Below are 12,881 nucleotides of genomic sequence, written 5' to 3'. Positions count from 1 at the left end.
TAATTTGAGAATTCACTTATGACACGATTACGCAGGCCACAGAACGTGAAATAGGTTTGTCTATACAAACACACTCTGCTTGTTTATTGCAACTTGCAATATGAAGTAAAGAAGAAAAGAACAAACTTTTCACAACAATAATCCCTTGAAAGTTGCCTCCAAAGAAAACAGCATTCAAGCAATAGTAGAAAAAAAAGTAAAATCCTGTATTTCGTGCTTAGTAGATTTTCAAATAATACAACTCAGACCTAAATATGTGAATTTTCACAAAATCTTTTTCAGTCAGATTTTTCTCCAGATGCCATTGGTTTGAGAGAGCCCCTAGCGATGTCAAGGGTGAGACTGCATGGAATCACCATTGTCCAGGTACTAGACTCTATTGCACACAGAAGTTAGCCAAGATATGTTTTAATTGCCTATGGTTGTTCCAATAAAAAATATATAGATTGAAAATAATGTATTCCATTTCGTACAAGGGAGATAGTCATTGTTGTATTGCTCAGCCTAAATGTATTTTGATAAACGGTCTGCTTCAAGATTTACAATATGAAGACTAACAAGCCTTGATAAAAATCAGGGAGCACTACACTCAGTTCTGATTAACCTAATATGACTATTGAATCATAATATTAATACCTCACAGAAATTTTACAGCTCAAACTTTGAGGTGCAGAACATTTTTGGGGGGAATACAAGAGAAGCTCAAGAAAGGAGCTCTCGGATTATCTATGAATGCCTTCCTATTTACCAAAATACATTAATTAGAAGTAGCTTTGACTCAATCATTTAGAAGATTTAGAACATACTTGATGTTGGCACTAGTTCTTTTGAAAGATTGCGAAAAACGCAAAATAGTGCAAGCCGTTCAAGAGCAAATACAATTTGTCAAATGGGTGATTATTAAACATATTGGTATTTTCATATCAGAAAATTCACTGCAACCTCTGACAGTCGCAAGTTCCAGTGACAGATCAACCAGGCACCAATAAATTCAAAGGCATTTGGTTGGTACATTGTATCACAGCTAACCAGTAGATGCTGACAATGCTAACTCTATTGTACCAATAAAGTGCACCTTTCTGTGGCAAAACTAGCTTCAATCAGAAAACTGAGTATGGTGTCAAAGACTGGATAAAGGTCTTGCAAGGATAAACATAAGATAACAATTCAAATCCGATGTTTTTGTTCATGTATTTTCATATTTTGTTAATATATCAGTAAAACAAGTGTTGATGAACCATTATGAGTCAGAGAAGGAAACTCACCTCAAACACTTCTTCGTCAAGTAGCCGGGTCCCAAACAGTGTGACGCCCTCCGTACTGATGACTGGATTGTCACCGCGCTCCAAAGGATGTGATTGTTCCTTGTTACAGTCCACAATTAACGTTACATTCTTTCTTTCCACACTGATTGCTATCCGGTGCCATCTAAGGAGAAGAAAGGAAGTCAAAGACTCATATTGAGCATTTGCATAAAAAGGTGTGCCTCGCAATATCCCGGTCGGACTCTCAATGGCATTAAATATCGTTGATGCAATATCGAAGGACAAAATAGTTACAGGTTAGTAAGCATCGATTTTCTAAACCTAGGTACACATATATCACATATATACTTTGACTATATATATATACATATATATATATATATATATATATATATATATATATATATATATATATATATATAGTCAAAGTATATATGTATATATATATATATATCCAGTCATACCAAACTTGCAAATTTTGAAGAAAGCGCTGACACCATGAATCTGAATCCAAACTCGATTTATTTGGTCAGTATCTGCTTAGACGCGTTTCGGCGTTGCCGCCTTGTTCACTACATACTACACTATATATATATGTGTGTATATATATATATATATATAAATATATATATATATCCAGTACACAGTTGTTCCTTACATCCTACCAAACAACACACTGAGGCACATATCAGTTTCCTTGTTCAATTTTAATCTGGCTCAATCTATATATATATATATATATATGGTCCTATGGAAGGCATAACGCCTAATCGCACAGACTGTCCTCTGTATGCACTTGTGTGATGGTATGAAATAAAAGCACATGTAGGAAATGGCCTGTGGTGCCGCTTTTGCCTTTTTTTCCCACAATCTATCGTAAAGGATTACTGCTGTGGATCAGGTACAAAGAAGCTTTCTATGATATATATATATATATATATATATATATATATATATATATATATATATATATATATATATATATATATATATATATATATATATATATATACCTACATAGTTAGGATTTTTTCTCTATGGAACGTTTGAAAATTCTATGTCTAATAACTTTGGCGTTTGTGGACGGAATCGGCTGAAATTTTCAGGGAAATGGCACATTTTGTTTCTGAGCAGCCCCTGAAAATTTGGGGGGGTTCCGTCAAGGCGGGGCCGAGAAAAAAGGGGGGTCCCAAAACACGTTTTTCCCATTCATTTTTCCATAGGGCCTTTGGCCTCACTTTTTTAGCTCGAACGGCTGAATGGATTTACTCGAAACTTGGCAAAATTATAGGGACTGTTAGCCCGATGTGCCTTTGCTGGGTCTCAATATATGTGCTCCAGTGGATTTTGAGAAATTAACGTTTAAAAAAACAGATATATCTGTGACAGCGTCCCAGATAGCGCTCCAGATCGCGTACTTTTTGCGTAACGGAGCTTTGCGTAGCGAAGCTGATTGGCTCTCCGGTGTCTGTCAACATTCTAAACAGTCCGGTGCGGCCGCCATCTTGTCTCTCGGTAGGATCGAGAGACAAGAGGAGGAGAAAAACGAAGGGGGAATTTAATGAAAGGGGGCAAGGTAGACCCCTCTTGACCCCCTAGGAATGAGATTGGGGTTATTAAAGGGTCCCGTGGGGCAAATAATAAAAATTTGATTTTTCGCGGTAGAAGCGCTTCTCGGTTTGCGAACCGGGTCGCAAACTGGTAGCGAAATGTGAATTCGCCATTTTGTGTTTCGATTTAATTAAATTACTAGATGGAGGAAAAGCAATGTGAGTATTGGGTATAAGGGGGTATGGGAGACGTATCCTGACCCCCTAAGCTTTCTGAGGGTGGTTGAGGAGGCTCATATATGTTGATAATTGTCTTCCAGCGGTTGCGCGTGAGCGGTTTTTTTTTGCCGCTTGACTTCTGTTAACGTTCGATTCGAAGGAAATTAGGAAGTGTTGATCGCCATTTTGACACTGCGAGTAAATATATTGTTAAAAATAATTGTTATAAATTAATCCGTATTGATAAACATTGTGTGCGCCATCTTGCTTTTTTTCCAATGCTACACTTTTGTCGTGCACGGCAGCCATTTTAGATGCCTTGACCAGACCCACTCTCTGCACGCCGCCGATCCTCAGCATGGTTCCCCACCCTCGCAAGCATCTCCCCCACGCACTGGTCACCCCCGCTCTCTCTCTCATGCATGGGCCAGAAACCTCCTCCCATCTGCGCTGTTCTTCTCTGAGAATCACACCCTGTGCCCGCCCGACACCTCCCTTTCACCCTATTCACTACCGCACCCTCTGACACTCCTCTTCCTCTGTGTCCGATTGTCCAGGCCGGTCCCAGGCTATCACCTAGCCCTGCAGATGTAGTTTATGGCCCCAGCTGTAGAGAATCACTCCTCTTCAAAGGAGTTACAGTAGATCAAGGCCCCCACCCGATAAGATCTGTCACACCACATGCGTTCCTACTATCTGATAACCATCCTGTATTGTGCTTGGGGAGGGGATTCTCACTGTGAGGGTGTGTGGGTCCGAGCCTGAAGCGGAAGATTCCAGGGATGCCTCTTTGTACATCAAAGTTTTTACAATTATGTGCCACATTAAAAATATATAGCACTCCAACAAAGTAGTAGGATTATAACACTTTAATAACTTATAAATATATACAACGCAACAAAAACAGTAAATACATTTAAACATTTTTTTGAAAAAAGAAGCAACAATGGTCAGTAGCTGTGTTTTGTGCGAATAGTCCCAAGGCAGCACAACATGCTGAGTTCTGGACGGCACCCAGGTGATGTTACCTGGGTGCCGCACTGGTTTTTGGTATCCTACAATGCAGCTCCGAAAAACGGCGTGGGGCGTCCCGGGGGGTGCGGGGGGAAGGCCTCGTCAGTAGCCGTCTGTTGTGCGAATAGTCCCAAGGCAGCAGAACGTGCTGAGATGTGGATGGCACCCAGGTGATGTCCAGTAAGTTGCCGCACTGGTTTTGGTATCCTACAATGCTGCTCCGAAAAACGGCTGTTTATCGCCCGCTCTTGCGGCTACAGCGTCTCGCTCACCATGTAGTTGAGTTGCGCCCACTCTTGCGGTGCAGCGATAGGCGGCTGCCACAGGACTCTTAAAATGGCGGACGGCTCTTCGGATTTGGGCCTGGTCCACTAAAATGGCCCTGGGACACCTTGGAACTCGGACGCTTGTCTGCTAGGTCTTGGACCCCATTCTCGAAAGCGTCCCCTGAGCCTTGAAGATTCTACAAAAGTCTTGGGGGCCCCCGACTCCTGCAGGCTTCCGGTGGGGAGTGGCTGCCATGATTGCTCGCGGAATGACCACCACGGAGCCACGAGATGGTGGTGCTCTCATGCTGACGCCAGCTTCAGTCTGAAACATCCAGAAACAAGGTGGGGCTTTCATCGTTTGGGAAAATAAACATTTTTATCCAATGAAAAGTGTTATTTTTAGGTCATATGATCAAGCCTTCCATCATTAGGAAACCAAAAGTAAAATGAACCAATGAAAAGTTTTATAAACAAGTCACATGACCTGTTATGCGGCATAGGGCTATAAAAAGCGTAGAAAATCCGTTGGCACGTGAGGCGGCGTCAGTAGCGGACCGATGTGCGAATAGGCCAAAGGCAGCACAACGCTCCAAGATCCGGATGGCACCGAGGTGGTGTCCAGCAAGTTGCCGCACTGGTGTGGCCATCCTACAATGCTGCGCCGAAAGTCGGCGTGGGGCGCCCCGTTGGCCTGTGAGGTCGCGTCAGTCAGTGGGGGCTGTTTGAGGATCTGACTGCATTGGAAAGCAATGTGATGCTGTGCGTCGCCCCCAAGATGGAGGCTCCTCGGCTGCAGTGGGGCGCCCCTTGGTGTTTCACTCGCTATCCAGCTGAGTTGCGTCCGCACTTGCGGCTACAGTAGGCCGAAGGAAGCACAACGCACCGAGATCTGGATGGTACCGAGGTGGTGTGCGTCGCCCCCAAGATGGAGGCTCCTCGGCTGCAGTGGGGCGCCACTTGGTGTTTCACTCGCTATCCAGCTGAGTTGCGTCCGCACTTGCGGCTACAGTAGGCCGAAGGCAGCACAACGCGCCGAGATCTGGATGGCAACGAGGTGGTGTCCAGCAAGTTGCCGCACTAGTGTGGCCATCCTACAATGCTGCGCCGAAAGTCGGCGTGGGGTGCCCCGTTAATTAATTAATTAATTGCAAGTTTATATAGCGCTAGGATCGACTCCCGGAGGAGTATCTCCGCGCTTCGACCGCTGCGAAACCCTTCCTGGCTTCCCTGAGAGCTGGTCCCTTAGTGGGTATCTCCAGGGTGAGACCAGGCATCCCCGGCGGTCAGGTGGGGCCGTTAGTGAAGATGAGGCAAGCTAATGCCCAGAGTTGCCGAGTGTGATCGCTGATCAGAGTGGGCACCGAGGCGAGAGAATTATCGAGTCCGCTGACCCTGGTCCAGAAACCTGCCGCGTCGGGAATCGAACCCTGGTCCCGGGCCGTCCTCTGCTCTCGGGTCTGCCGCCTCTAACCAGTGAGCCACACTACTTCACCGTTGGCCTGTGAGGTGGTGTCAGTAGCGGACCGATGTGTGAATAGGCCGGAACCAGCACAAGGCGCCAAGATCCGGATGGCACCGAGGTGGTGTCATAGTTGAGAGTTCTGAGCAGCGCTTGTAACACTGTCTGAAGCTTATTTGCACCTGCTGCAGTTTCACTATTGCCCTGGTGTGGCCAAAGATCGCCCATGACATAGGCGGCCGGCTCCCGGGGTCCGGCGGAACTTTTTTCCTTTTCCTTTCTGCATCTTGTCCCACAATCCGTTTGACCTGAAGACACAACCAGGTCCCTGAATGTGTGCAGGGTGACGCTATTGATTGAATCAAAATGGCGGCTTCACACAAAGCTGACTCAAGCGTTGCTGCTGATGCTATACAGACAAAAACTGGTTTTCAGTTTGTACATTCTTCAGGATTTTTCCATCCAAGGTTGGTTGAGAGTTTGTAGAACAATGGCTTCAGATCTTGCCCTCCCCTCTTTTGACTGATGGTTCTTGTTGCCTATCTCTTCTGTTGTCATTTAACTGAACCATTTTTGACTGCCGAAAGGGGTTCTGGTCCGACCGCTGGTTGGTAGAGACATTTTGACTATATCCTGGACCTGCCCGGCCTCGCCCAAAATGGCGCCGGTATAAATGGGACTCGTAACTCCTTGTTGTGTACTGGTTGCACAACCTTGATGTCACGAGATACGTATGCAGTTTTGAAGCACATGGCGGGCGGGGACGAGAATTGATTGAATATTTCGACATCCCTATTGATATTAAGTTCTGATGTGTTATTGATTACTGTACTATTGAAAGTTCGAATTAACGTCACCCATGGTACTTGCCCGCAAATGTATATCTATATAATTTTATTGTAAGTGGCCCTGTCGTATTTTAATTACAAAATGTACGTCCACCGATTCCGCAACTGTTAGACACCTTAGTTCTTGCAACCTAATGGCCCGCTCGTTACGTTCCTCTACAGTGTAAATGTCTCCTCATCATATACGATTCCTGTTTGCTCCGTGGCCGGCCCACGTGGTTATAGGCTCGTATTTGTATACTGACATTTTCACAATAAATGTTTTTAAAACAAAACATGGTAGTAGTATTTACATTGGTAAAGTTTTTAATTTTAGTCACTGTTTTCGAATCAGTAAAAGGCAAGTGAAATAAAGCAGTCCAATTACATGACGGATAAAAGGTATAATACGCAGGAACGCAGTAAAGATAAATGGTCAAGGGCTGTTGTGTTTTCTACTCCTGCAACATAAAGTGATCGATAAGAATCTGATATTCAGGCGTATCGGCGACTAAGACAGCAGGCCGAGCCTCTTTTGCTCAGCGGCTCCGTCATGGGACGAAGAAACGCCCTTTTTCTAGAAAAAGGAATATATTTTACTTGCAGGACAGTTGTAAATTTTCCGGGAAAGTACATTAGCCTGGAACATTATAACATATATGTTTAAGAAAAAACAATGTTCGAAAGCAATAAAAAGCGTAATTTTTAGGTCATATGACCAAGCCTTTCATCATTAGAATAACAAAAGTAAAATGAACCAATGAAAAGCTTTAATAACAAGTCACATGACCTGTTATGCTTACGTTACGCGCTGCGCGCCGCACCCCGGATCGCTTCCGGGAAGCTGCGCTTCGCGCACCGGAGCACTTCCGGGTGCGCTAACGCGGCGTGTCATATAACGCATTACGCGACAACGTAGGTCCAGAATATAGTCAAAATGTCTCCACCAACCAGCGGTCGGAACACAACCCCTTTCAGCAGTCTAAAAAGTTCTGTTAAATGACAACAGAAGGGACAGGCAACAAGAACCATCAGTCAAAGAGGGGAGGGCAAGTTCTTCTCTACCGGGTCACGTTGGGGCGCTACCGGAACTGATCGAATTGGTAGTCTACAGTGTTTCTGGATGTTTCAGACTGAAGCTGGCGTCAGAATGAGAGCACCACCATCTCGTAGCTCAGTCGTGGCCATTCCACGAGCAATCATGGCAGCCGCTCCCCACCAGAAGCCTGCGGGAGTCGGGGGCCCCCAAGACTTTTGTAGAATCTTCAAGGCTGAGGGGACGCTTTCGAGAATGGGGCCCAAGCCCTAGCAGACAAGCGTCCGAGTTCCAAGGTGTCCCAGGGCCATTTTAGTGGACCACGCCCAAATCTGAAGAGCCGGCCGCCATTTTGAGAGTCCTGTGGCAGCCGCCTATCGCTGCATCGCAAGAGCGGGAGCAACTCAACTACATGGTGAGCGAGACGCTGTAGTCACAAGAGCGGGCGGTAAACAGCTGAATAGCGGAAGAGGCATAGTGTAGCAAAAGCGGGCGGAATGGCAACTGAAACGGTAAAGGGGCGCCCCACTACAGCGTGTCTTCAGGTCAAACGGATTGTGGGACAAGGTCCACAATGGAAGAGTCATCAAAAGGCAAAAAGTTCCGCCGGACCCCGGGAGCCGGCCGCCTATGTCGGGGGTGATCTTAGGCCACACCAGGGCAACACGGCTTGGGGAGGGGGCAGCAGCCAAGCGCCCCCTCCCAGTCCGCGCCACCACACCGTATGTTGAAAATCTGAAGCCATCGTTCTACAAACTCTCAACCAGCCTTGGATGGAAAAATCTTGAAGAATGTACAAACTGAAAACCAGTTTTTGTCTGCATAGTATCAGCAGCAACGCTTGCTATCAGAGTGCATGAGTTTCATGCTCGATCGATTGAGCTAGCAGGATCAGGCAACAAAAAGTATAAAATAGTTATGTAAATAGTTATTTAATAAAATGTTTTACCCTGTTACTTTGCTGGTGTGTTGTATATATTTATAATATTTGCATAGAGTTTATCGTTATTTTGGGCGGGGTGGGTGGCGGAGCCGAGCTGTCTTGCAGCCATCATGGTGTGGAGCTCAGTTCATCTCACTAGTTTCGTATTTCTCATGAAGGGTTGTTCCTAATGTTTATATTTTAGCGAGGTCAAAAAGAGATCCCATTAGTGGCCTACTGATTTTGCTCGATTACTTTTGTTTTTTTACACGATTTTTCACTATCTGCAAAGACTAAACAGAGTATTGCGACTCTGTACTTGTTTGTAAATAGAGAATGAACCAAAGAGAATCAATTCTAAAACAGTAAATGCTTGGATAACAATCAATCAAATGAAGAGACAAGCAGGCACGACGGATTACAACGGGGGCAAAGGCCTGCGTTAACTACTCTTCACTATCAGCAAAGAGAGAGTACTACTAAGAGAAAAGAGAGGGGGGCAGCGTTCAAAGCACATCAGCGTGCATAAACACGAAAATGTTTTTACCTATCACGTACTTCACATTTGACAGCTTTTGATATTTTGCTATTAAAAAACCATTGAAATTCACTGAAAAAACCATAGGTTATAGACCATATATATAGTTAGGAATTAGCATTTACAAAACCTTATTTTACTCGCACAAAACCATAGAAATTCGCATATATAGTTAGATGCAATAACTATATATCGCGCACCCGCAACCCACTGCTGATGATGTCACATATTACATCATTCATGACATGGTCAGTGACATCACTGATGACATCACTGATGACATCTCAAATGACATCACTGATGACATCACTGATGACATCACTGATGATATCTCAAATGACATTACTGATGACATCACTGATGACATCTCAATTGACATCACTGATCACATAACTGATGACATCTCATTTGACATCAATAATCACGTCACTGATGATATAATTGATGTGATAATACAATGCACCTCCTCACACTCTAAAATAACCTCTGTTACACCCAGTGTTAAATACAGAGTTTCATTTTTTTAACCACTGACACACCAATACCAGTTACTACATACGCACTCACTGATTCCTACGTCTACACACACATTCACTCATTCACCCATACAATCACTCATACATACAGTCACTCATTATTACAGCACTATCATATGCACTCATACACCTATGCAGACACTCAAACACTGCCACTCATCCATAGAGTTACTCACACACCTAGTCAGTCCTGTAAATAATCAATCACACTTCGATTTCCTCATCTATACAGTTAAACACAGAACACCTTATTTATTCAAACATATACTAACACATACTTACTCTCTTATACAATTACTGATACAAGTACACATTGATGTGCACAGAGTCACACACCTCCCAGCCAGCCACACACACACTCAGTCTTCCATACAAATACTTGGGCAACCAATCAATAACCCATATAGCCACTCATATAGCTACTGATCAAACCATGCAGCAGTTTGCACAACAACAGACATATTGATGCACACTTTCAGACAGTTTAGTCACTAATCCATGCATTCAGTAAGACACATTTATTCACTCGCTCAGTCAGTCACGCACCTACTAAATCCTTCATCCAGACACTTATACATCCACTCATTCTTCAATATGTAAGACATATTTTAACATTACAGAAACATACAGTCACTGGATGTTGTCATCAGTGATGTCATCAGTGATGTCATTTGAGATGTCATCAGTGATGTCATCAGTGATGTCACTGACCATGTCATGAATGATGTAATATGTGACATCATCAGCAGTGGGTTGCAGGTGCGCGATATATAGTTATTGCATCTAACTATATATGCAAATTTCTATGGTTTTGTGCGAATAAAATAAGGTTTTGTAAATGCTAATCCCTAACTATATATGGCCTAAAACCTATGGTTTTTTCAGTGAATATATATATATATATATATATATATATTCCTGAACTCTGCCACTCATCCACATCGAAGAAAAAAAGGAAGGGATCACAGTAATATACCTTCTCAATTCTTTTATTTTCAGGGTGCAATTCTCGCCACTACGCGTTTCAGCCCAGCACAAGCCTTGATCACGTGACATGTAATACGCGTCATTGCCGTGTTTTTAAAGTGAAAGTGCTCAAAATTACATCACATATGCAAACTTATGCATAGACATAAAAGACATTTCTACTTGTTTGAAGTATTGCGATAAAAACCTCATTCAGTTGCTATTTGCGAAGTTGCCTTTGTATAAATACAAACACAAATACTAAATTCAATACAAACGTCTAGTAGATGTGAAAAAGTACCAATACCTTTCAAACATCCCTGTACTTTAGAAGACACTTTACAGAAACGGCTTTCTTTGTAAAATCAGAACACTTCCTGTTATCTAAAATCCCATAGATAACGGAACCAGACGTTTTTCTATTGTTTGAATATAAGTTCAGGAAAACTCCATGCTAGTGAAAAATGAGGTACATTAAATGCAAATCCCAATTTTTCCAGTTTCAAATCTTGGTCTATGACATAAAAAAGTGCTGGTGCAAAAATGTGTGTGCAAAAATAACAAAATATAAAGTGCTAAATGGTAATTTTGTACATAAATCTGTACTGAGCTGCAGACCGACATTCCATGTTGAAAAATGATGATATAAACGTGGTGGAATCTAGAGCCCTAGATCACCATGGTCTTGCTACATTATTATGTTGTAGGTCACAATATATTTCTGAAGTGGTCCTTTGCTGATATTTAACGCGGCACCTGGCAACCGCGTTTTGAGGACCCGTTCTACAAGTGGACTGCGGCTTTGCTGGTTCCAGTGGTAACGCTGGGCTTTTTTCTTTCGCCGAGGTATCGGATACGCAGCCCCGCCACACGCATCCAGGCTGAACCACGGACCACCGACTTCACGTGACAGCAGAGTCACTATACTCTAGCTGTATGGCCCGGTTTACCCTGGATTTTGTGGCAGAACGTTTGGGGATCCGAGAAAGACTCTTTGGTGTAATTTACAAAACTCACCAAGGACTACCTAACCCTCACTCCACCACCGGAACTTACCATAATAATGATGGGGGCTGTAGTGTCATACAATTCGCTACAGCTGCAGGCAATTGGGAGGAGTCAGCACCGTAAAAGAAGGGGAGGTGAAGTTTTGTCTTGCACAGGGCGTCTGAGGAAGGCACACCCAAGCCGAAATGCATTATGCCCTGCATCCTAAATTAAAGAAGCTTTCAAAGACCCCGCTGTGTCCTCTGATCCCTTCCTATCTGAAGTGGTCCTTTGCTGATATTTAACGCGGCAGCTGGCAACCGCGTTTTGAGGACCCGTTCTACGAGTGGACTGCGGCTTTGCTGGTTTCAGTGGTAACGCTGGGCTTTTTTCTTTCCCCGAGGTATTGGCTATGCAGCCTCGTCACACGCATCCAGGCTGATCCATGGACCTCCGACAGGAAGCGGCTCGTGACTTCATGTGACAGCAGAGTCACTATACTCTAGCTGTATGGCCCGGTTTACCCTGGATTTTGTGGCAGAACGTTTGGGGACCCGAGAAAGACTCTTTGGGGTAATTTACAAAACTCACCAAGGACTACCTAACCCTCACTCCACCACCGGAACTTACCGTAATATTGCATGATGGGGGCTGTAATGTCATACAATTCGCTACAGCTGCAGGCAATTGGGAGGAGTCAGCACCGTAAAAGAAGGGGAGGTGAAGTTTTGTCTTGAAAGGGCGTCTGACGAAGGCACACCCAAGCCAAAATGCATTCTGCCCTGCATCCTAAATTAAAGAAGCTTTCAAAGACCCCGCTGTGTCCTCTGATCCCTTCCTATCTGAAGTGGTCCTTTGCTGATATATATATATATATATATATATATATATATATATATATATATATATATATATATATATATATATATATATATATATATATATATATATATATATATATATATATATATATATATATATATATACATATACATATATTTGTGTGTGGAGTTAACAATAGTAAATCTATACTTTCTTTCTATGCACTCTATATGCACTTTCCTTTCTATATTTTATTCCTTGATACTATGTCCACAATGTCAGTATATCTCGATAGTTGCAGCTGGGAAATATAATTTACCCCAGAGTCACAACAGCGACCTCCCTTTACAACGCAGTCACTACCCCGACTGCAATGTTGCCCTGCATTACTTTACCACAGGAATCGTTACAATGACCTGCTTTAGGGGGCGCTACGCTTGTACTGCTGTTGGATTTTTAAGTCAAACACCT

The 12,881-nt window shown here is 43.5% G+C and overlaps 1 protein-coding gene across 1 annotated transcript in view; it reads right to left on the bottom strand.

The window, feature by feature from the left end:
• Nucleotides 1-12,881, bottom strand: part of LOC147748151 (uncharacterized) — a 648,568-nt gene that overhangs the window by 410,579 nt on the left and 225,108 nt on the right. The window contains exon 4 of the mRNA XM_086959041.1: nt 1,266-1,428. Coding sequence (XP_086815167.1) covers nt 1,266-1,428 — 163 coding nt within the window. The remainder of the gene's footprint in view (nt 1-1,265; nt 1,429-12,881) is intronic.

The sequence above is a fragment of the Lissotriton vulgaris genome, chromosome 1_1 (assembly GCF_964263255.1).
Source record: "Lissotriton vulgaris chromosome 1_1, aLisVul1.2, whole genome shotgun sequence".
NCBI lineage: Eukaryota > Metazoa > Chordata > Amphibia > Caudata > Salamandridae > Lissotriton > Lissotriton vulgaris.
Note: the sequence above shows the minus strand (reverse complement) of the source record. Positions and strands in the feature narration are given on the sequence as shown.